The sequence below is a fragment of the Hydra vulgaris genome, chromosome 12 (genome assembly GCF_038396675.1).
Source record: "Hydra vulgaris chromosome 12, alternate assembly HydraT2T_AEP".
NCBI lineage: Eukaryota > Metazoa > Cnidaria > Hydrozoa > Anthoathecata > Hydridae > Hydra > Hydra vulgaris.
The window spans coordinates 7,755,001-7,780,309 of record NC_088931.1 but is presented as its reverse complement, the minus strand read 5'-3'; the positions used below and the strand labels follow the sequence as shown (position 1 = coordinate 7,780,309).

Sequence of the window (25,309 nt, the reverse complement as noted above, 5' to 3'; positions counted from 1 at the left end):
GTATATATATATATATATATATATATATATATATATATATATATATATATATATATATATATATATATATATATATATGTGAAGACCTCAGTGGAAAAACCAGCGATGTCACATTTTTAAAAAATTTGAGTTATTACTATTTTTCAATTAAGTATGATTTGATTCATATATTTTTTTAAAAAACTAATGAAAAAAACATCCCAGTCCTCTTTAAAGAGAATAAAATGAAACAGATCCCAATGGAATAATCAGCGATGTCCAGCGTTAAGTTTGGAACAAACAGCTATGTCCGTAGCTTTGAATGTTGTAAAAATCACGTGGTTACTAGAATCCGTAATAATTGGTTGAATTATGAGGGAAAAGAAAAGAAAACATAATAAGCATAATGGCGAGCAACGATTGTCCTGTTGTAACAGAAAAATCAAGAAAAAGGAAGATTAATGTTAATTTAAAAAATAGAAAAAAAATGCACATTTTATCAAGTCACATTAGTGGAACAGACTGCAAATGCAAAAGACTGGTATGTTTTGAGGTTGTTACTGTTGAAGAAAAAAACGAATTAATTAAAAACTTTAACGAATATTTATCTAAAGATAGTCAGGACGCTTACTTAGCCACATTAATAAAAATTCACAATATCAAAAGACGAAGATCACGATAGGAAAAAGATAAAGAATATTTACATAATTTTTCATATTCTTATAGCGTTAGGGTGCAAAGAGCACAAGCAGCTGTTGAAGTACCGGTTTGCATTAAAGCTATGATGTCTTTGTTTGGAATAACAAAATCTAGAATTGAATCAATATGGAAATCAATTGCTACAACTGGTTAGTAGATCTTTTTAGAAACATAATTAATGATTATATTTATTACTATGATTCATATTGATTGTAATTTTGTTCCCTTAGGTCACCCTCCAATTGACGGTAGAGGAAAGCATAAAAATCGACCGCACAAGTTATCAGAAAGTGACAGAGAAGCTATCCGAAAACATATATCTTCTTTTAGAGGAAGGTCGTCTCAAAGATTTTAGAAGAAGGTCGTTTTCAAAGAGCATAAGCTCTTGGAAAAACTAAAAAAATTTATTTATCTGAAAATCTGAATGTCTCCAAAATGTTTGAACTTTTCAAACTTGCTTACCCAACAGTTAAAGTAGGATATGAAACATATAGAGTAATATTTAACAATAATTTTAACATTGGGTTTGGTTTTCCACGAAAAGACACTTGCTTGGCTTGTGATGAGTTCTTTGTAAATATAAAACACAATGACCAAGAGCTTTTAAATGCCGTCGATGAAGACATTATCAAACTTAAAAAAATAAAGAAAGATCTTGAAACAGAGCATGAACTTCACACAAGAAAGGCAGCTTCATTTTATAGCAGAAAATCAGATGCAAAAAATAGAGCAAAAATCTCAGACACATTTGAAGCTATTGCTTTTGATTTTCAGAAGAATTTGCCATTGCTTAATAAATCCACTAATGATATGTATTACCGAAGGCAGCTTAAATTTTTTTCATTTAATATTCACATCCTATCAAGTGATGAGGCTTTTCTTTACACATATGATGAAACAGTAGGAAAAAAAGGAGCTGACGGTGTTTGCTCTATGCTTTATCATTTTATTATTAATCATCTTTCTGACAACGTTTCTGAATTACATTTCTTTTGTGATGGATGTGCAGGACAGAATAAAAACTACACTGTGTTTCGTTTCTTGCATTGGATGGTCCACTATCAAAAAAGATTTAGGTGTATTAAAGTTTCATTTCCCATAAGAGGTCATTCTTATATGGAATGTGATCGTGACATGGTAAATGTTAATATAAAGGCTGATGTTGAAATCCCAGAGGATTGGCATCAGGTTTTCAAGAATTGTCGAAAAAAACCTTCACCTTTTAATGTTGTGAACTTTTTAAATATACATTTTTTGAGATTTTCGGACTTCTTAAAACAATATTATAAGTGCACATGTCTGATAAAAACTCGACCAGTCAGAGAACTTGTTTTTCAAGATATTCATCGTTCATTGCTTCTCTACTGTAACAACTGGAATGGCAATATCGAAAATACTGTGTTGGTAAAACGTCGACGAAAGAATCAAAAAGACACTGCTCTAAGTCAGTATAATCTCTATCCAACAGTTTTGCCAATAAATGCTGCCAAATATAATGACCTACAGGTTCTTAAGCGCCTTTGCAAACCTGATAATCATAGTGTTTTTGATAATCTAGTCACTACTAACACAGGAACACCAGATTCCGAATCAGAAATTTCAGATACAGATTAAATAATTTTCTTTTAATGACTGTTTCTCAATAGTTTTGTATTGCTTGTTTTTATTGAAAAAACTTACTACACACCCGATTTTTAACTTCCTAATTAGTTTTAGTAGGATAAATAAGAAAAGCTAGCAATGTGGTCTATCTTCATTTAAAGCCCCTTAAGTTTTTGGGAGCCTTTTTTTTTTAGACAAGCAAGAGGCTTATGAACATTTTGGGTCCGAAATTGTTTTCATTTACGTTAAGAGGGTAGTTAAAAATAGTAATTGCGCCAGGGAAATGTTTCCAATGAAAAACGCAGTGATGTCCATTTATTAATGTAAGACTTAATTTCTTAAAAAAATATCTTAAATTTTTTTTTTTTTTTTTTAAATAAATAATTCGATATAAATATAGTTATTCAATATAAAAATCCTAAAATCACATTTTTTGAGTATAATAGAAACTTTAAAAAGCGTTTTAAACTTTAAAAATTGATTTTCTCAAAATCAGAAAAATGTGACAACGCCGGTTTTTCTACTGAGGTCTTCATATATATATATATATATATATATATATATATATATATATATATATATATATATATATATATATATATATATATATATATATATATATATATATATATATATATATATATATATATATATATATATATATATATATATATATATATGTATATATATATATATATATATATATATATATATACATATACATATATATATATATATGTATGTATGTATGTATGTATGTATGTATGTATGTATGTATGTATGTATGTATGTATTATAAAAAAAGTTACACACATTATTTTTTCTATTCCTAGAAAATATTAGAAAATTTCTATTAGAAAATATTTTAAAAAAATGTCATGGTATCTTGGGAGTTCTTTCGAGAGCTTACCTAACTAGGGACCTTCTGAGATTGGCTTATATATCATTAGTAAGATCTCAGCTTGAGTATTCTAGTGCAATTCTTGTATCTGCATCACTATCAAAGTTAAAGAAGCTAGACATTTCAAAAAATTGCTTCATAAATTATTTGCAGAGCAAATCGAGATGCTCATTCAGCCCATCTTCTTACTAAAATTAAACTGGACTCAATAAAGGATCGAAGTGAAAAGCATGTAGCTAAACTTGTTTGTTTTATTATAACTAGAGATTGTCCTCTAATCTTTTATAACCTATTTAAAGATCGTACCAAAGGGGAAACTTATAAAGAAACCCGCACTCGTATTAGAATTGGTCAGAAATGATATGTTGTAACTGGCCATCGTTACAATTTTTCTAAAAAATCACATTTTTTAAACACAAATTTTTAACAAGTATTAGAGAGACAATAGGTGAATCTAATTTTTTTCAGTAAACCTATGATAAAATATTGATAAACAATTAAACTTTTTACTCTGGATTTTGAGCCACAGTCTTCATTTTACCTCCAAAAATCATTAATTTACAAGTCAATAATTTTAAACAAAATTGTATAAACAAGGCATTTCCTGAGACAATCAAGTCTTTGAGGGAGCTATTTTTGGATTCCTCAAGTAAAAATCTAATGGAGTACCAAATTTTAGGAAATTTCCCCAAGCCATTATGAAGATACTATATGTCAAAGTTGCTTTGTAGTCGCTTTAGATAATCACTAAAATGCTGAGTCAGCATTATTTCAACTGACAATATCTCTGAAACCCATGTGTATTTTTAACTAAAATTTTCGCAGTTATTTTTTTAATATGGACTGCAAGTGAGGTAAAAATGAACAAATTCTGAGATGTAAGGGTGTCATGGTCTAGATGATTTCATATGGAATGACCCTATAGCAAATAAATAAATATAGCAAAAAAGACTTTTAATAGTTAAAATAGAATTTTAAAGTTTTTTCCAGCTACAGGCTTTTTTTTTTTTTTTTTTGGCCTCCACAGCAGCTTCTTCTGGAGTAGCAGGATGACCTTACTCATTTTTTCTTTATTAAATTTTGGACTATAATTTTGTTAGGACTAATTACCTGAGCACATTCATAATATCAGTGTCTCTATAATGCCACATGTGCAGGAAATTTCTTATGATATTTTTAGAAATTTTAAGGTTTTTTAAAATTTCTGTTTCTTTCGTTTGTTATAGTATCTTAATATGTATATATTATCTATAGAACTTCAAAAATGTTTTATTTTGTGTTTTAAAAAATCAAAAAAGATTTTAAAAAAAGTACAAGTGCAAGGATTTGACCCATTTCCGATGCATTTCTGAAGCGCTGCAAAAAAAAAAAAAGATTTGAAACACGGTGATGTACTTCAGAAACGCTACCAACTAACCGCTTCAGCGACTAACCTGTATTGTTCAATAAAAGTTTTACTACTATTTTATAAACAAAAAACTTTTTATAACAGTAAATAAGTTCTATAAATTAAAATTAAGGAGATGTTGTCGCAATGCAGTTTTCAAGTTTTCGAGTAAAACTGTAAAACTTGATGATTTAACATTATATAGTTTAAAGTTTACATAAGTTAAATATTTGCATACACTTTCGTTCACATTTTCTTACATCTAAAGGTGCTGCGACTTTCGCTGCCAAGAGTTTTGTGTCAAACACTCTAGAAAGGCCACTACTACTACTACTACTACTACTACTACTACTACTACTACTACTACTACTACTACTACTACTACTACTACTACTACTACTACTACTACTACTACTACTATTAAGTTCAGCATTAATATAAAGAGATTATTAATGAACACTTTTTTACTAAGTGTTAATAATTATTTAATACAATGATGATTTTTTTATCATAAAAAAAATCGTTATTTTAAATTAAATTAAAATCATTGTGAGTAAATTACTACTGTAATAAATATGTATTACATTTTTGTATTTTAATATACATGTAAATCAAAATATTTCATAATTATAATTATATTTTATTTCACAATTTTTTGAACAAACAAATAAATGTTTTAAAATTTTTTTTTATTTTTACAATATTCAGCATTTTTAATCTAAATATAAATATATGGCTCCTGCTAATGAGAAGAAAAAGTTTGTTGATGGTGAAAAGGTTTTATGTTATCATGGCCCATTACTATATGAAGCAAAAATTGTCAAAACTAGAACAAAAGATCGTGTCACAAAATATCTTATTCATTATGCTGGGTGGAATGTAAAATGGGATGAGTGGGCTGCAGAGAGTCGTGTGATGAAATACAACGAAGAAGGGTTGAAAAAACAAAAAGAACTTAAACATCATCACAGGTAAGCAAATTGTATTAGGATCCTTTTTTATTAAATTTTTTTATTTGAAAATGTTTATAGCAACAAATTCATTTATTAAAGACACAAAATTGAGAGAGTGTAATTTGAAACTACTTACTAAACACATAAAACATATAAAGTCTTAACTATTTTGTACTGAAACAGGTAATAATGACCCTATAGTAATAAAAAAATAAGAAAAATATTTAAAAAGCAAATTCATTAATCAAAACCTCTTGTTTTTTTGTATTGAAATGTTTTATGATTGGCTTCTAAGTCAGCTGTAAGAAATATTTTTACCTCAGGAATAGTCAATAATGTTTGTATGCTTATAAGGGGAGGGGGTCTGTAAATATCGTACTTAAATGCACATATTTAATTAAATAGCGTACAGCGTTATTAAAAGCTTTTTGATAAAAAAACTCCTTGGAAAAAAAAAAAAATTGAATTTGTTTTAATAATAGTTTTGTTAGTAATGTAATATTTTGTATCATTTTGTATAAATGTAATGTTATATATATATATATATATATATATATATATATATATATATATATATATATATATATATATATATATATATATATATATATATATATATATATATATATATATATATATATATAAGAGAAAGGACATCAACAGTATTCCATACAAGGATGGATTTAAGATTAATGGAGATAAACAATAGAATCCGGAGAAAAAAGTGTCAAGCACAATAAAGAGATGCGACTTTAGCAGATGCTAATTTTGCAATGGATTTAATATATGGTCTCTGAAAGAGATCTGAAGTAAGAGTTAATCCTAGAAGATAAAGGGTAGATGACTTATCAAGTACATAACCGTTCATAAATAAAGGAAGATCTAAATTATTGCAATAACAATTTTCTGAAAAAAAATTATGTTTTATCCGAAGTAAAGTTTACTAAAAAAATTCTCTAAATTAATTTTGCCAACAGGTTTGGTTATGGTTTATCTGGCAATGCATTTATATTCAGTTATAAGCATTAAGCACTTTTGTATATTAGCACTTTGGTAATGAAATGAAAAAAAGTTATTGATTTAAAACTATGAATAATAAATAATAATAAATAAATAAGTTAATAAAAATTAAACAAATAAATTGATCAAACTGTTAATAAACAAAGTAGTTAAATGTAAAATGAACACAAAAAAGTAACCAAGTTTAAATTTGATAAAAATAGTTATTTTTAACATGTTTGGAAATTTAAGAAGTTAAATAAAAATTATAAAACAGAGGGTTTTAAGTTTAAAATAAAATTTAAATGAAACTTAATAAAATAAGTTCTAGTTTATTAATATTTAATAGTAAATTTAATTTAATAATAATAAAATCAATTTCAGTTAAAAAATTTTTAAAAACAGAAAGTAGAAAATAGTTTAACTTATATGTTGTTGTTTTTTTATTTAAAAAAAAAAAAATTTCACAATTGCAGTGAAAATGTTTTTTTACAACAATTAATTACTGCTTAATGTTTTCCGCTTAAATATTTTAAAGTTTGAATATTCTAGTTTTAAAAAATTTAATAATGTGTAAGTGAATTTGCTATTTGGTACATAAAATTCACATGGTATAATGCTTCTTAACAAGGCCTGTCACTATGTTCAGGGCGTGACAAATCAACGAATGTCCAAACATTTGTTAAAAAAAAGGCTGAAAAACAAACGTCACGTTTCTTTACTTTCACTTAAACAAATGTTGGAGTTTGCTTAAAATTTTCAAAAATGAACGCATAACTTTAGCAATTTCAAAATAATTATGCGATTGATAGTTTTATATTTATTATGAAAAAAACATATTTATTATAAAAAAAAATAAGTTATTAACATTTAAAACACATTTTTAATAACTTCAAACAAAACCGTGCTAATACTTTCTTTGATATCGTTAATTGTAACTTTAATAACTAAGTACACAACTAAAGAAAGTAATTATGTTTTAGCATGGTTTTTACATGCACTTACAAAAGCATAGGGAATTTAGTTAAAATGAATGGATTTGAAGTTACTTTAAAAGAAACCATGCTAAAACATTGCTTTCTTCAAAAGCGTGCTGTTTTTTTTAATTTTCTTATTATTGTTAAATTAAAGTAATGCTTGATCTTTTTAAAGTTTTAAAATTTTTTTTAAGATTTGCAGAAATATATTTAATTTAATAGAATATATAGAACTATTATGTTTATTATAGTTTTCATTTTTTACTGTGCGTTTAACAATACCAATTATATGATATTTTATTATTAAATACTCAATATTATAAATATAATAGTATCATATTAAGTATTTAATAATAACTTAATGTAATAACTTATTAAATACTTAATATTTTATTATCTTTAAATGATTTAAAAAAGAAATGTCAAAACAACTTTTATTTTTAGTTCCCTTTTATTTAAATTTCTTCAAGTTTATATGTTTTTTTATAAGTAAATAAATTTAGCAATTTAAATTGAGAAAAATTCTCTATTTTGTATTAATGGATAACAGTTTACAGTCATAATGTAATTGTATATTAGTTATCATTAATTTGCGTGCACTCTGCAAGTGCGTGAAAAATTGTTTTGAATTAATATAAAGTTGATAAAATTCAGTCGGCATCTTCAATATATCTAATTATTATATATCTTATTAATTAATATAAAAGTTATTTGAAAATAAGACTTCTTTATAATTTAATAAAAAATTATTTAAATAAAAAAAAATGAAAGAATTAAAAATAAAACTGGATTATTCATGGCTGACGATTTGGGTTTCGAAGTGGAGAGCACAACCATCTATTTCTAAAAAAAAGTCCTCTATATCTACAATTTCTTTTTAAAAAAAAAGGCCTTTAGAGTTGGGGAGCAAGGAGGGGGAGGAGAAGGGGGGGGGACATGTACTTTCCCTCCCCCTCCCCCGCATTGTCATCCCTGTTTTTTGACATACCTCTTAATTTAGACATTTGTCAAAAAATAAATAAACAAACATCAACGTTTATTAAAAAAAACGATTTGTTGTGCCCTGATGTTAGTGTAGCATTTTGATTTATTGATATGTTTATGAGGTGCGACTAACAGTTGATTTATTGATATGTTTATGAGGTGCGACTGTTAGTTTGATATTGGATGAAGATTTAAATCTTTTTAACAGATTGGAATTTTGGATTGATTGTTGGAAGTGGCGTGGTTTATTGCCTGCCATTCCTGCTGGGGCCTGTGATGTATATTTATTTATCTGTCAGAAAATAAAAAGTTTTATGTAGTAATTACAATGCCTTCTTTCACTATTCTATTATTTTAAAAATATTGTGTTGATTTTTACTTTATGAATAATATAATTATATAAATAAATTTTTATTTTATGAATAATTTTTACTGTTTACAAATTTTAAATTTAGGTGCAAAAGAGTTATGCAATAGAGTTAAATAAACTTGATTATGTAATATTTGCTTCGAGTATTGACATAATTATTACTTTATTATACAATATTTACCTCAAATATTAACATAAATATTAATAATATATTGTTATGTATTCTGTGTAAATAGAACAAATGTTCATTTTCCAATAAGTATAAGAATTTTGTATATAAAGTTTTGTTTTTAATAATATTGCATTATGTAATTTTTTTAGCTATTATTTTAGTAAGATTTTTACAATTTTTTTTAGCAATGCAAAGAAAAGTAAGAATAAAAATGCTAAAGATGAAAAAAAAGATGAAGGTACCTCTACACAGTCTAAAAAGCGTAAAGGCAGAGGAGTCAATGCTGAATCTGAACCATCATATGTGCAAAAATTAGATGTTAAAGTTATCGTTCCGCAAGACTTACGTCGTTATCTCTTGGATGATTGTGACTTTGTTACCCGTCAACGACAATTAGTTCCTTTACCAAAACCTCCAGGTTTTTCAGTAAAAGATATAACAGAGAAATATTTAAAGTACAAAGTTGAAACCACTAATGATTTGAAAAATTATAGTTCATTAGTTGAAGTTTGCAATGGACTATGTGAATACTTTGATGTCATGATAGGCTCTCAACTTCTTTACAAATTTGAGAGAACACAATATAGCGATTTATTAAAAGAGTACCCTAACAAGCCTCTAAGTGAGCTATATGGCTGTGAACATTTTTTACGATTATGCATAATGTTAGGCAATGTACTTTCTTACAGTTGTCTTGATGAAAGTAGTATGGAATTTGTTGTAATGCATATACATGATTTTTTAGATTTTATGATGAGAAATTCTGAAGACTTTTTTGTTGCAGAGTATGAAAACTCAACACCAGATTATCAACGAAGATGTGCATTTTGATATGCAATACATGGGTTTAATGCACATTTTATATTTAACTAAAGTTAATTTAATTTAATTATAAATTTAAAAGAAATCATCTTTTGAAGCTTTTATTTGTTACTATTATTACTGGAATATGCAATTAACCGTTACTGCTGTTATTTGATAAATGATTTTAAGTTTAACAATTTAGTTTATATATATATATATATATATATATATATATATATATATATATATATATATATATATGTATACATATATATAATTATCAAATATGTACATTAGGGTGCATCCAACGCCCCATACATTCAAAAATTGATCTGTCCCTATTGTTAAAACTTTCTATTGGTTCTCACAAGACACCCTGTTAAATTTTTTCAAAATTGAATGAGATTTAGGGGGGCCACCTCAAGTCTGAAACTTGGAACAAGACCCTAAACAGAAGGAAAAAAAGTTTTTCAAAAGTATGACATGTTGGGTCTCAAAAGAAGCAAAAATTTATAAAAATTTCAAAAATAACAAAATTTTACACAAGAATTATTATTCTAAGTTTTATTGCATAAAAATTATTATTTTTTAACAAAAAATTAAAAAAAACCTTTTTTTTCATGTTTTTGTCAAAAAAAAATTTTAAGGTATTTTTAACAAAAAAATGATAACTATTTTTAAAATTTTTATAAAGTTTTGCTTCTTTTGAGACCCAACATGACATACTTTTGAAAAACTTTTTTTCCTTCTGTTTAGGGTCTTGTTGCAAGTTTCAGACTTGAGGTGGCCCCCCTAAATCTCATTCAATTTTGAAAAAATTTAACAGGGTGTCTTGTGAGAACCAATAGAAAGTTTTAAGAATAGGGACAGATCAATTTTTGAATGTATGGGGCGTTGGATGCACCCTAATGTACATAAATATAATTATATATATATATAAAAAAATATATATATATATATATATATATATGTATATATATATATATATATATATATATATATATATATATATATATATATATATATATATATATATATATATATATATATATAAAATTATCTGAGGGACCTTAAAATATCAAGATAATTTGTGTTTATGTCAGATGAATAAGTTTAGTGTTAATTAAACTTGATAAAACAAATTATCAAGATATCAACAAATACTTTTCAGCTATTTTGTAACTTCGCTATCTTATTTCTGTCATAAAGCATATATTTGGCTTAGAATTCTGCTTAGTTTTTTTTCCCTATAAAAATATCTGATTAATTAAATGACTGGTGTGTTCACCATAGAGATATTTTTAAACGATTTAATTTATGCATGAGTTTGGGTTTTTCCTTTTTTTAAATTTTGATAATAATAAAACTTTTTTTGCTGCATTTCAGTTTATGAATCGTTTCAGTTCTCAGATGTCATTTTTGACAAAATGAAAAATGTAACTTTACATTGATCTTTTCTTAAATAACTACTTTTATTTAAAAAAAAAAACAGTACTAGTTTTCACCAACAAATTTATAGTTTATATTTTATTATTATAAAAAATGTAATTTTTGGTTTTTAGGTTTTATTAGTTTGACTTGTTTTTAACAACCCTTAGTTGTATTCTCTTCTCTCTGTTAAACTCACAAAGTATTCTTAAAACTTTTCGTAGTTTAAAAAAATTTCTTTTAATAATAGCAAGTTATAAAAAAAAATTTTTTCATTCAATTTCTTTTTTGTTTTTAAAATTTATTATTTTAATTATTAATACTAGCTTATAAAAAGTTATAAAATTATCATTGAAGTTCTTTTTTTTTTTTTTTTAAAAAAAGTTATTTTATTTTATTTTTTATTCATTTATGCTATTCACCTCCTCAAGACAGAGAGGGTCATTACAGTAGAGGAGGCTATTTTGTTATGGCTACAACCCTTTTTCAACTCTTTAACTCTGAAACATAAACTTTGATGAACAAGGCTGCTGCGTAGAGAGACAAGTTGAGTGTGGTACTACCTGGGAGGTGGTGAACTCAAAACTTCTCACTTATGAAGCAAGTGCTTCATAATACTTAACATATTAAAAAAAGAAAAAACCCAATTATTAAAATATAATTTCAGGGCTCAATTTAACGGTTGGACATTGCCACCCCTCAGATCATTCTTGAGACTTGCTAAAGGAGGGCAACAAGTTATTGTTGATTTTTTAAGTAAAAATGAACAATGGTTGGTTGCCCCCATAAATTAGATCTCAAAAACAGTACAGGGGCGGCGATGTCCGACTATTAAATTAAGCCCTGTAATTTAACTGTAATTTAAAGGTTTATTTAAGATTTGAGCAGAAATTGTCTTGATATTTTTGGATTGTTTTGTTGTCGTCATCATCATTAGCATCTTCATCATTTTTATCATTGGTGTCATCATTATCATCATAAATCACCATTATTGTTTTAAGGTTTTGTTTTTTCAGACTTTTTTTTTGTCTGTGCAATAAAATTAAAAAAATTTGTAGTTTAACCTCAATACAAAAGTAATGAATAAGAGTATGTGTTTTTATATTGCTGCAATTTTTTAAATGTATTTTATGCTGGATTTGTTTTTCTTAGTCTTTTATTATAATACATGTGAAAAATGTCTTCTCTTCAACGTGAAGTCTTAAAAAAGATGCTTCCTCCTTTACCAAATCCATTGTCTATAGACAGATCAAGTGCACAGAAATCTCGTTTTTCTGGCTTGTATGTGTTTTTTTTTTAAATGATTTTTCTTAACATTTAAAATTTAGGTTTTTGGTAATTTTTATGGATTTATGCATTTTTATCAGCATTTTTAATACTTGACCTATTCCTTGCCTTATGGCTAAAAATTGAGTCTCTGGTTTTGTTATTGAAGCTTTTGGCCTTGGATTGGGTTTTAGCCTTAAAACTTTTGGAATTAGTATTTTGAGTACAGATCTTTCTTGGATGTTTCATATATAATCTTATTTAATAATTTTGCACATACAAATTTTTTTCAGAATTGTTTTTCATAACTGAGTTGATAATGTGTCTTCATTAAGCTTGTATGTCTGTCTGATTACTTGAAACTTTGATGTTTCTTAAGTGTAACAAAGACTTGTTGGCTATATATTTATAGAGCGATTCCTAGTGGAATTACTCTATAAATATATAATTGCTCTGATCTTGTTTCCATTAGGTGTGTGGTTAAATTTTCACAAAAATAATAATTGTTCATTTTCATGTATTAAGCACCTAAAAGTATAATTTTATAAGTAAACTTGACTATATATTTTTTTCTGTTTATAAAAAGACCTCTCTCCAATTTTTTGTAACAACTTTAACTAAACTATTTAGGAGAACATTAAAAAAAATTGAGCAACATCTGCATTTTTGCAATTAAACTTGCCCCAGTAAAATTGTGATACAGGTTCAAATTTAAGGTGTTATATTCATTTTTAAATATTTTAAGTTGTTTTATTGGATAGCTTACTTCAAAATATGAAAGTGTACATATTTTCAGCTTTCACACAGAATTTTTGTTGTTTTAAGTCAAAGTTAAAATAGTTTTATGAATTTATCTTTTTAGTTTTTTAGCCATTACAATTTTTAGCAATTCTTCTGGTTTATTTTTAGTTCTTCAAATGTTATGATTTTTTATTAAGATTTTATATAAAATATATAATAAAATAATTAAAAATTGTTTAAAATAAAATGAAAGATTGTTTTAAAAATATCTTCAATAAAAAATATATCTTAATAAAAATCTTTCAAATTTTTCTTTAAATAAAAAATTTTCTATTAAAAAAGTGTTAATTTTTTGTTGCCTCATTTTGTTTGTGGTTTTCGATTTATATGGGCTCTTAGAAGATAAAAAAAGATAAAAGATAAATAATCTCGGAAGTTTTAACTACTAAAATCATTTTTGAATGTACAGAGTGAGTAGCCTTCGTCATTATCGCTTCAAAGGAAAAACAAAATTTAAGATACTAGTTTTTGACTTTAAAAATACAAATGCTATTTTACAATAATAATAAGAATTTATACACAATATATTAATTACCTTTTTCTTGTATTAGAAATAAGGTTGTTCTATTCATACCTAAAACTTATACATATTTAGAACTTGTATGAAAGAAAACTTGAACAAATATGTCGAGGCCTTATATTGAATAAGTTATTAAAACTAAATGTAAAGAATAAGTTTAATTTGAGTATTTAGTTTAAACTATTATGAATGAAATTTGTTAATTACACGCCTTTCAATAAATATTTTTGAAACTATTTACTTTCTTTTAGTTTAATTTTATTTAATTTTTTAAATTAAATTTTAATGAATTATTATTTTTATTTGTTATATACTACAGTTAATAATTGAGTTTAATATTAATGAGTCTTTAAACTCCTACAAACCGCCGCAAATATGTTACACACACTTAAATATGTTTATAACTTAAAATTGCTAAATTATGCTGCGATAGTATGACTAAGTTAAGGAAAAAGAATTGTAGCTTATTACAAATACTATACTATAACTATAGTAATTATAAAAAAAAATAACTATAGTATATTACATTTAATTAAGTTTATTACAATTAAAATAGAAATTATATAGAAAGCAAACTTAAGCTTAAGACAGTTTGTTAAATTTTTTTAATATTGTTTAATATATAAAAATAATTAGGTATATTAAACACATACATATATATTAATGGTTTAAGGAACAATAGACACATGTCAAACTTTCTAAGTAGATTTTTATAAATTTAAATTTTCTTTAAAAAAATTTTTTTATAAACTTATCTATCTTGAATATTTGCTGATGACAAAAGATGTATTATTATTATTTTTATTATTATTATTGTTGTTGTTGTTTTCATTATTATTATTGTTATTATTACTGTTGTTAATATTATTATTATTTATCATTATTATTTTCATTATCATATGTTAAAATTAAAACCAAATAGTAATTAAGTTCTTTTAAAAAGTTGTCCGTCTTGTGTCGCCATGTGTCAAATCATGCTGAAAATTACTTTATTGTTACCCAATTTATGTTTCTTTACAGAATCTGATTGTCTCCACTCATGTTTATATCTCAATCTTTCTGCAGTTGTGTATTTGACTGATTTTGGTTGTTACTTTTTATTTCAAAGATACCCAATGCTACTTTATATTTAGAGTCCCAAAGCGAAAAACTAAAGAGTACAGTGAGTTATCTTGGAAAGAATTCTTTGATGAGAATAGAATTGTCAATATTGGTGAAAATGTGAGCTCTTTGTTTTTCTTCCAATGAGTGATATTTTGAATATTTAAAAACTAAACTTCTTTGCAGTTGAAAACTTTAATTTAAAGGTATAACATTTAAATTTAACTTTAGAATTTTAGTGTGTATTTGTGTGGCTATACTGGTCCATTACTGGTCCTCCTTCATGGTGGTGGACATTCTGCACTTTCATGGGCATTATTTGCAGTAAGTTGATTTTTTATTGATATACCAAGTGCTGGAAATAAATTTTGATCAATAGCAATATGGAAATGCCAAAATCATAATTTTGCTTTTAAAAAATATTAATGATATATTATAATAAGATATACAATATATATTAGAATAGGAAGAACATGTATTTTTTTTAAAAAAAATCTTTTTTTAAATTACTAAAGGGAGAAGTAATTTAAAATTATGGCATTAAAACAATTCTACAAAAATTAAAAAAGTTCTTTATATAGAAAGAGTAAAATAATCTTATGAAAATCTTTTTGTGAGTGTTAAAATATATAAGAAGCATTTAAACTTTACATGTAAAATATTTAAGTCAGCATTTTTGAAATAAAATGTCTTATTCTGTATAAAATAAATAATAACACATTATTTGAGTTATTTTAGAATTTTAAAATAATTTTTCTGAAAATTTACTTGTTATTTAAATAATTTCACTTTTTTTTATTAATTTAGTCTGATTTTTTTATTATTCATCCAAGCCCATATTTCAGACACAAATTTGTTCTGTAAATCTTGTGTGGAGTATTACTATGGATTATTACTGTCTTATCTTTTTGCATTTTATCTTTGAGTATTACTGCTTTATCTTTTAGTATTTAGCCCTCTGAATTAGGGTTGACATTCGGCAATGCCGACCTGTCATTTATTGACCGAATGTCAATAAATATATCAATAAATATGTCAATGGTATCCCTGAAATAATCAAAAGTTTCTCTTTTTGCTTATGACATTCTCAATATCATCAGCAAAATGACTTTTCAAACTAAAAAACATTCCTGCCGTTTAAGTCAACGTAAAACTTTTCTCTATGAATAGCTAATAAATGGAACTCTCTTCTTAATGGCATTGTAACTGCCTTCTAAATAAGTTTAGATAATCATCTCAAAAATGGCTTCTCTATGACTGATTCATATTTCTTTTTCTATTAGTTTAGACATAACAAGAAATCTGTTTAATTTTTAAACAGATTTCTTGTCATGTCATAAAAATAACTGCAAAAGCGTAAAAGTTTTAACCGCTTAATTACTTTAACACAATGATTTTTAGATTCAATAATTTTTATATTTTTTAATTCTATTTACAAATCAGAAAAAAGAAAAACAATAAAAATAATGTAATATAGAAAAAAACAGTAAAAGTTTCATTATTTTATACTTTTTTGAATTTAATTATTTTTAGCGACATGTATGTTCCATATGTGAGTGTCGAATAATGGCTATTGATTTAAGAGGTCATGGTAAGATATTTATTATTTTTTGATCTAATAGAAAAAGTGTAAGTCACGCATTTATTCTTTTAAAAAAGACTTTAGCAGTTTTTTCGCGTTTATTGTTGTTAATTTAAATAATTTTTTAAGGTTCTACTTTCACAACTGATGATTTAAATTTGGCAGCTGAAGTGCTTGCTCAGTAAGATTTTATTATTAAATAGTTTAAAATTGCTGTTGTAATATTTCTAGAGATTCTAAGTTAATGAAAGTTTAAGTTACTTTACACTTTAAGTCTTATGTAAAAAGACTGTAAAAATAGTCACAGTAAATTTATAAATAAATACGCCATATTTATTTATCATGCTGTTTATAATTTTAAATTTATAACTGTTTTAAATTGTTTAATATATTATGCATTATATATATAAATAGAAGTATAGATCATAAAGCTTAAGTCAGGTCAGGTTATCCTGCTGCTGGTAACATGTAACCCAATACAACCGGCTTCATGTCCTGCTGCCTTGTAAGATACGCTTTTTTTAGGCAAAAGCTAGGAGAAGTTAACTCCAACTTAAAACACCCCCTGCCTTGGGGCTCTTGGTTGAGTAAAGACTAGAGATAGTGTCTCAATAAAAGTACTCATCTTGGGCAGACATTAAATGCATCTAGCTACTTTCTTGTATAAGGCCTCTTAGGCAAAGACTTATGGGTGTAAACAGATTCTATCTGTTGACCAGCCCTGCACCACTTCTTCATCTATTAGGCTGGTGTAGATGTATCTATAATACATTGTTTCCAGTTTAGGATGTTGATTGCTGGATCTTTATGACTCGATGCATGGGTTTTGCTTGTGTTTTTATGACTAGACATCTCATAGGTCTCAAAGAGGCTGATTCCATCAACAGCTGTAAAAGCGGTGCCATGTTGCGCATGGATGGTGTCCCTGTTTATACTTTTGGTGTGTTGTATGGCTTAGGGTTTATTAATAGTAATGAGGCATTTGCTTGGACTATTAAATAGTGTACAGAGTACTAAAGTACGAAAAACTATAAAACACAAAAAAACATTGTCATCACCAAGTTCTCTAAACCTATCATTTACTAAGATTTCTGGTCTTCGAAATAACTATTCTTCTGTTGAGTCTTATCTCTTGCAAAGTTCACCAGACCTCCTTGCTCTTTATGAGACTAATTTGAGTTCGGCTGTTTCATCTTGTGATCTTAGTGTTGATGGTTATCTTCCTTTATTTTGTAAAGACTCCCAATTTTTTTCACCGAATGGTTATCGCAATAATTTAGATCTTCCTATATTTATGATCTGTAATGTGCTCGATGAGTCATCTACCCTTCATCTTCTAGGATTAACTTTTACTTTTGATCTTTTTTGGAAACCATATATCAAATCCATTGCAAAATTAGCTTCTGCTAAGGTTGCATCTTTTTATCGTGTTTGCCACTTTCTTACTTCCGATTCTATTCTTTATCTCAAATCTGTCCTTGTATGGAATACTGTTGCCATATCTGGGGCGGATCCTCGAATGATGCCCTTCCTCTTAAAGGTGCAAAAAGGGATTGTAAACATTGTTGGACCTGCTCTTGCAGGCAACCTCCAACCAATATCACATCGTTTTATGTTGCTTCTCTTTCTCTTTTCTACAAATACTATAATGAGCACTACTCTTTATAGTATTTATTGCTAATTTTTTCATTTAGAATTTAAGCAAAGCATTCTTTTCACTATTCATATTTTAATTTAAATAGCAAGTAAAGATTTATTTTTAAAATCGCGCATTCTAGCCTAAAAATAACCATCTGACCAGCGCTTTTTCATGCATGGCATTTAATTTTAAATGGAGATGACTGATATATATATATATATATATATATATATATATATATATATATATATATATATATATATATATATATTTATATAAATTTAGAGGCCAGGAAGATTTCACATCATAATATGACCACACAAATACTATTTGATTTTGAAAACTTGACCACAGCTTCTAATATGTTTAGAAATTTTGTATACATCTAATGTGTATATATCTTAACTTAAGTTTGAAGAAACTTATAAAATTTTTTTTTTTTAAAAGAAGCAATCTTCATAAAAAAAATAACGAAAAATAATATAAAAATAACTAAACAAAAACTAAAATAATTTAAATTAAATCTCAACTAAAATAAATAATAAACTAGAACGATAAGATTTAATTTTTTTGTTTATAATTTTTACTTTTTTTTATCTTACTTATAAATAATTCTTATATAATTAAATAATAAAAATAAAATTTTTTATACAACTATAAATGATACTTTAATCATTTGCTACTTTATTTAAAAGCGTTTTGCTAATAAAAAATCATTAGTAAAGATAAATGTGTCAAAGTTATTTATTTTCAATGTAATTAAAAACCAATTTTTTTATTGCATTTGTTAAAAACTGTATTAAGTAGTATTAACTTGTATTAAGTAGGTTATCTCCTTTATTCATCAAAATTTAAAACCTCTTGTTCAAACAGAGGTTGCAAATTCTTGATGCTCTTGATTCTTTTGATTTCCATACTTTTTTAGATGTTAGATGGATAATGGTTGTTCATCGGACATTTGGATTTTTCAATGCAGTTGCATTTTATTTCATTAATTTTTGCCTCCTTATGTAAAATGCTTTTATTGTGAGAGTTGATAATGGATTTTATGTTTCGCATGAGGGAATAACTTATTTTGATTGTGTTTCTATTAAATATTTTACATCATATTCCATAGTAAATTGTCATAGTTTTATTGTTAAAGTTTTTTCTTTTTCTTTTTTAATCATAAACCGCTCTGTTTTGAAATTTATTTATAATCAAAATAAATTTTCTAAATATTAAGCACTTTTCATATATATATATATATATATATATATATATATATATATATATATATATATATATATATATATATATATATATATAATGAAATACAGTTTCTCTCAATACTAATAATTTTATTAAAAAAGAAATTTTTTTTGGGTTATGGATATCAGCATCATCAGCTTGTAAAATAATAATATTTAATAATATAAAATAGTATTTTACAAGCTGATGATGCTTGTAAAGTTATAAGTATTGAGAAGAACTGTATTTCTTGATGTCTTAAAATATGTATAAGATGACTCTCATACAAGATGTCATCTTTCTAATGTATATATTAGAGATGTGCCAGAACCAGTTTATGCAGAGTCCCCAATAGCAGGTACCTGGAAGAAAATACAGAGTCCAAGTTCAGGTACCCGGCACCGGGTCCATAATAAAAAATTGGAATAAAAGCTTTTAAAATCTCTAGCACTGAATTGTTTATACAAAATAATGCTGGTTAATTTCCGTTAATTAAGTTTGCCTAAATATATCAAATTTCTTTTCAATGAGCAACTATATTTATACTCTAGGTTATAAATTCAAATTACACAGTATTTATAATATTCTTTTGTAAATATTCTTTCCTAAATATTCTTTCTTCATCAATTTTAGTAATATTTGGAATAACTTGCCATCTGACATCTTTAATGCCAAAAACATCAAGAGCTTTAAAATTAGAAATAATTATATCAACTTAAAAAAATAAAAAAATTCTCTTACAGACTAAATAGAAGCTATTCAAATATCCGTATGAATCAGTTTCCTTTTTGCAATATGTTCTAATTTTTTAGTATTTTAAGTAAAGCATTTTAAGTGAAACAAATCTATATTGACTAAATAGGGCTTTGTGGTTTTGATTTCATAGCACTCTTAGACTTATATCAAGAAATTTATTGGTTGAAGTTTGAACTAAAAGTAATCCTGTTAACAATATTTCGACACAATTTAAAGTACCACTTAAACAAATAGTTACAGCACTTATGGTTGATTTTTATTGAAAATTTCTTTAAAGATACCCGGTGCCTAATTACTGGGTCCCAGGGTCCAAACTGGGTACCCGGCACGCCACTAACATATTTATATATATTTTTGTTTTAAATAAAAAATGTTTAACGCAATAGCCTAATGTGAATTTGACATAAAGTTCTCTTAATTTTTTTTTTTTTAAAGACATTAACTTTTTTAAATTACTGCAATAATATTAATTAACTGCAAAAGGAATTATTTATTGTTTAACTTCTTTTTTATTATTACTATAAGGAAATGTTTATTTTCTTTTATCCTTTTTTTTAATCATAAATAATTAAATTTAATATTACATTTTTGAAAATGTTTGATATTAACAAATTTTGTTCATTTCTCAATATTTGCATAAACAAATTAAAATATGTTAAATTTTCGAATTTTTAAATGATTATTCCTAAATTTCTAATTGCAGCTTTGCAACTACAAATGATTTTTTATTTAAAAAAAAATTAGAGAGTAACAAATGAAAAAATTATTTTAATTTATTTACTTTATTTATTAAATGTTTATTATTTTATTAACGATTTTGTTCTGAAAGCAAAGATTATTTTTCCAAACATCATTTATTAAAATTATATCACTGTATATATATTTTATTAAAAAATAATTGCTGCAATTTAAGTCCCATTATTAAAAAATAATCGCTGCGATTATTTTTTTTAACTCACATTACTAAAAGAAGTTTAAGTTATGTTTTGTGCAAATTTTTGATGCAGCCGTTTATTTAAAATTTAATTTTGAGTAAAAAAAAAATGTTTTAGAAGGAAAGCAGAAAAAACAATGACAATAAAAATAAGCTAATTCTTTTTTAAAACTAAATAAAATTTAAATATTGAACGATATTAAGTAATATTTTATAATAAATTTGACATTTAAGTTAAACCCAAGCATTAACTTTAATTTTAATAAACTTAAATATATTTTTAAAATCTAAATTAAAATATATATTTTTTTTATTAGAATAAAGTTATATATTTTTATTAAATTAGTTTTAAATCAAATCATATATTTTTTATCAGAATTAAATTATATCATTATGATCTTTGCTTTAAGCTTAAAGTATTAGCATTTTTCAAGCAAAAAAATCAAACAAGTTTTTTTATAAAATTATTTACACGTCTTGACAAACAAGGATGCTGTGTAGAGAATTGAGTTTAATGCGCTACTACTAGGTGGTGGGGATCAAGCATGCACTCTACCACTACACCACTACTGCATTAACGTAATGTTTGTTTATGAATAAAATTTTACATTTCACTATGTAGCTAATTTTATATTTTACCTGGGTTGAAAATTTGTTTTCTTAACCCATTTTCCCACCACAAAAAGAATGTTATTCCAGAAACTCTTTGCTTCTGTGACCTGTGCAATAATGTTTTGAAATTTGTGACTTTAAAAAAAATTTTGTATTAACTACTAAATATTCTTTTAGAATATACCTGAGCTTGTTCAGGAGGTCTGAAAAAATATTAAGAAACCTTTAGAACTTTTAAGAAGCTTCCAGAACTCTTTGAAACATTCTTGAACTGTTCAAATGTATTTATGTATTTATAAAAACATAGGTAGCTTATTTTTGTTATGTCACATGTGTTGTATTTTTTTTATTTTTTATTTTTATGTGTACTTGTGCAATTACTATGGTTACATACATAATTACTTTTTCCACAAGAAAAGATGTTTTGTTTATTATACTCCACTAAATGTAAGTAATTACCTAGATAAATTATGTTTATGTACTTTGTTATTAATTTTTAGAGATGTTGCTAATGTTGTTATGGAGTTTTACGAAGAATTACCTCCAATCATTCTCCTCGGTCATAGGTAAAAATACTTTATATAAATTAATTGTATATAAAAGGTCATGGTCATGTTATCAAACTGAATCAATATTAGGGCGGTTGAACCTTTTTAGCCATGGTAAAGGCAATTTACCTAAGATAAAGAAAACTTAAATATATAGATATAAGTCTCTAATTTAATGGTGGCTAAGGGAAGGAGAAACTTGTAAACAAGTGTAGAATCATGAATATTAAACAATTTTTTTTTCTTTAAAAAAAAAAAAAAAAGTAATATATTTAAAAAAAGAAACTTTTATATATTTTTTGATTTGATTGACCTTACTGAAGTGAAATTATTTGGTTTAGTTGATCTTTTTTGGTTTAGTTGACCTTTTTAAAGAGAAATCATATCATAATGTAACCATAAGGAAATTAGTTTTCTGAGAAAACGTTTTGAAGTATGATAATACAATACTTGAATTGAATTTAAATTTTTCTGGCAACTGGCATCTGCTTAGTTTTTTTGTTTTGTATTGCAAAACAAAGTAAAAGTTAAATATAAAGAATCAAATAAATTCAAATGACAAAAAGACTGTGATGATGATGTGGTGACTCTGATGACAAAAAGAATGTGCTTTCTTTTTTAAATTAAGTTTACAGAGAATAGACTCTACTCTAGTTGGACTTACAAAAGATATTGCTTATCTCATAGTTTCATCAAGGCATCATATTCAGCAAATGAATTTTTTGATGACAATTATAGTTTATGAATGGTATTGTGCTTCTTTAAATAAAAAGTATAGTTACCTGTTACTATAGTTACCTGTTACTGTATTGTAACTGTTACTAAGTCTCCTTCCATTAAAATATTATCTTTCTATAAAGATTCCACAGGAAGAGATTTGTCTCTATTACTACACAAATTTTGTTTTATACAATTAGGAACCTCAATCCTGAAAGCTTAAGAAAGGTTAGCTTCAAGTGCTCAGGACTTAACAGGAGTTAGATTTTTTGAAAAATGTGAATTTTTTTTTGTCTTGTGATTTCCATATTGATTCTGGTCTTCAATCACATTTAAGTGCTCATTATTGCACATAGTTGCTGCTGAATCAAGATATATATTTTAAAAAAAACACCTACGAACTCCAAACCATTGAAGTTCATTTAGACAAGATGGCAACAAAATATATTTAAAAAAATGCTGACTTTAGTTAAGCATTAATGATGTAGTTGTCTAATTACATTATTAATGTATTTAATTGAGTTGTTTAATATTTTATAATAAGGTTTTAACCTGCTTTGAAAATGTTGATTTTTAGTCTTTGAGAAGCTTCTTTGTTCAACAGTCCTTTCATGCGAACCAAATTATTGATCTATATAACTCTTTGCCAAATTATGGATCGATATAACTAACCACTTACAATATACTTTAAACAAGTAACAGAATTTTCAGTGCACAATAAAAATATAAAAGATCCAGTGATCATTTTATTTACCCTGCAATGTCCATGATGAAAAGTTTGCTAAGCGGTGAAGTATATTTTGCAAAAATAAAATGTAAATGTTAACTAATAATGAAGTATATTTTGCGAGGACAAAATCAAAACAAAATTAGCTAAACAATGAAGTATATTTTGCAAGAATACAAAAAAATTTTACTAAATAATAAAATACGAAGCTTTTTGGTTCTTTGCTTCAAAAATAAAAGTTAAAATGATGTTAGACATTAATTAACATTATTAAAATTATGTTCAAGTTATAAATAATTATAAACAATAATTATTTTGTTTATGATTTACCTATAAATTTTTTGACATAATTAGATCATTTTTAGTGCTTTGGAGAAATGTTTTTTGTTGCTTTAATGTTGTTAATTTATTTTTCCTTTTTTTCATTTAAATTACTTAAAGATGGAGTTTACAAAATCTATTTTTACTTCATAGATGAAAATTTACAAGTTTGCACTTCAAGCAATATTAACTAGATTTTTGTTTTATTAAAATTTATATTTTTCTTTCCAATTTGTATTTTTACAGGATTCAACATAAAAACATGTAATTTCTTTTTTTAAATTGCCTCATCTGGTTGAAACATCTCAATTGATTCATAGTATACATATGTATAATGTAAATTATAACAATATAATAAATCAGAAAAGTTTAAATATTTGTTATTCATATGTATTATTATCATTGATATTATTATTGTTAATACTATTAATAGTTATTAATATTAAATGTTTAAACCTCATTAAAAATCATAAATAAAGTTCAACTTCCTACAAATAAAAACAACATGCAAAAGGAATTTTCTCAAAAAAAAATTAAGGGTTTAGTATTTTGTAGCCATATATTTGCCTACACAACAATGGATTATCTCATAACTGGTAACTTGAGATTTAACTTTCTTTAAGTTCTTTCTGTTCTTTTCCATGCTTTTTTTTATGTTCTTTCTGCTTTTTTTTAATGTTTCTTCTGCTTTTTTTTTTTGGGTTTATTAAATATATTTTTTTAATTTTTATTCTTTGAGAAACCTATTCCAATTGAAAATCATAAAAACATGTAAAAACATATAAGTGTTTGTGGGTGTCAGCTTGTGTAAGCGCTCCGTAGTATGGGGGACCTTAGTCCATCATTTTTGATCTGAGAGTACTTAAATATAAAGTTATTATAAATACATAATTTTAGGAGATACATTGTTAGGACATGAAAAGGGTACATCCTTAGCACAAGGAAGGGATGCATTATTGGCTATAATTTATAAAAATTAATAATGATTTATAGTTATTACTATACATAGTTAGTTAATTTATGTTAATAATTATAAATACAATAGTAATTGTTTATATAAATTATTATTTGTTATAATAATTTAGTAAGGTCAATAAATTTTATTGAAACTTAGATTTAGAACTGATTCTTTTTTAGCATGGGAGGAGCAATAGCTGTTCATGTTGCAGTAAAAGAGCTTATTCCATTGGTTGGTTTAGCTGTAATTGATGTTGTTGAAGGTAGTTGTATTTCAGAATTAACCTTCAATATATGTTAATTCTTTTTATTTTACAAAAATTAATTTTTGTGAAATAATTTA

The 25,309-nt window shown here is 25.3% G+C and overlaps 3 protein-coding genes across 3 annotated transcripts in view; all 3 read left to right on the top strand.

Annotated features, from left to right (window-relative positions):
• Positions 1-202: 202 nt before the first annotated feature.
• On the top strand, positions 203-2,362 carry LOC136087833 (uncharacterized). Its single transcript, XM_065811411.1, has 2 exons — positions 203-827; positions 909-2,362. The coding sequence occupies exon 2, from the start codon at positions 1,114-1,116 to the stop codon at positions 2,290-2,292; it is 1,179 nt and encodes a 392-aa protein (XP_065667483.1). The 5' UTR covers positions 203-827; positions 909-1,113; the 3' UTR covers positions 2,293-2,362.
• Positions 2,363-5,260: 2,898 nt separating this feature from the next.
• Positions 5,261-9,942, top strand: LOC100197355 (mortality factor 4-like protein 1). The gene is made up of 2 exons (XM_065811415.1): positions 5,261-5,539; positions 9,209-9,942. The coding sequence occupies exons 1-2, from the start codon at positions 5,301-5,303 to the stop codon at positions 9,852-9,854; spliced, it is 885 nt and encodes a 294-aa protein (XP_065667487.1). The 5' UTR covers positions 5,261-5,300; the 3' UTR covers positions 9,855-9,942.
• A 2,433-nt stretch (positions 9,943-12,375) lies between these two features.
• LOC100205631 (protein phosphatase methylesterase 1) overlaps positions 12,376-25,309 on the top strand; it is a 32,698-nt gene continuing 19,764 nt past the window's right edge. Inside the window, exons 1-7 of the mRNA XM_065811414.1 lie at positions 12,376-12,536; positions 14,976-15,063; positions 15,175-15,267; positions 16,477-16,534; positions 16,655-16,706; positions 22,197-22,262; positions 25,147-25,229. Coding sequence (XP_065667486.1) covers positions 12,433-12,536; positions 14,976-15,063; positions 15,175-15,267; positions 16,477-16,534; positions 16,655-16,706; positions 22,197-22,262; positions 25,147-25,229 — 544 coding nt within the window. The 5' untranslated portion in view covers positions 12,376-12,432. The remainder of the gene's footprint in view (positions 12,537-14,975; positions 15,064-15,174; positions 15,268-16,476; positions 16,535-16,654; positions 16,707-22,196; positions 22,263-25,146; positions 25,230-25,309) is intronic.

Excerpts from the sequence above, each read along its gene's own strand:
- LOC100197355 (XM_065811415.1), top strand. The coding sequence starts at position 5,301 with ATGGCTCCTGCTAATGAGAAGAAAAAGTTTGTTGATGGTGAAAAGGTT. Across the intron at positions 5,540-9,208 it reads GAACTTAAACATCATCACAG|CAATGCAAAGAAAAGTAAGA; the intron begins GTAAGCAAATTG and ends AATTTTTTTTAG.
- LOC136087833 (XM_065811411.1), top strand. The coding sequence starts at position 1,114 with ATGTTTGAACTTTTCAAACTTGCTTACCCAACAGTTAAAGTAGGATAT.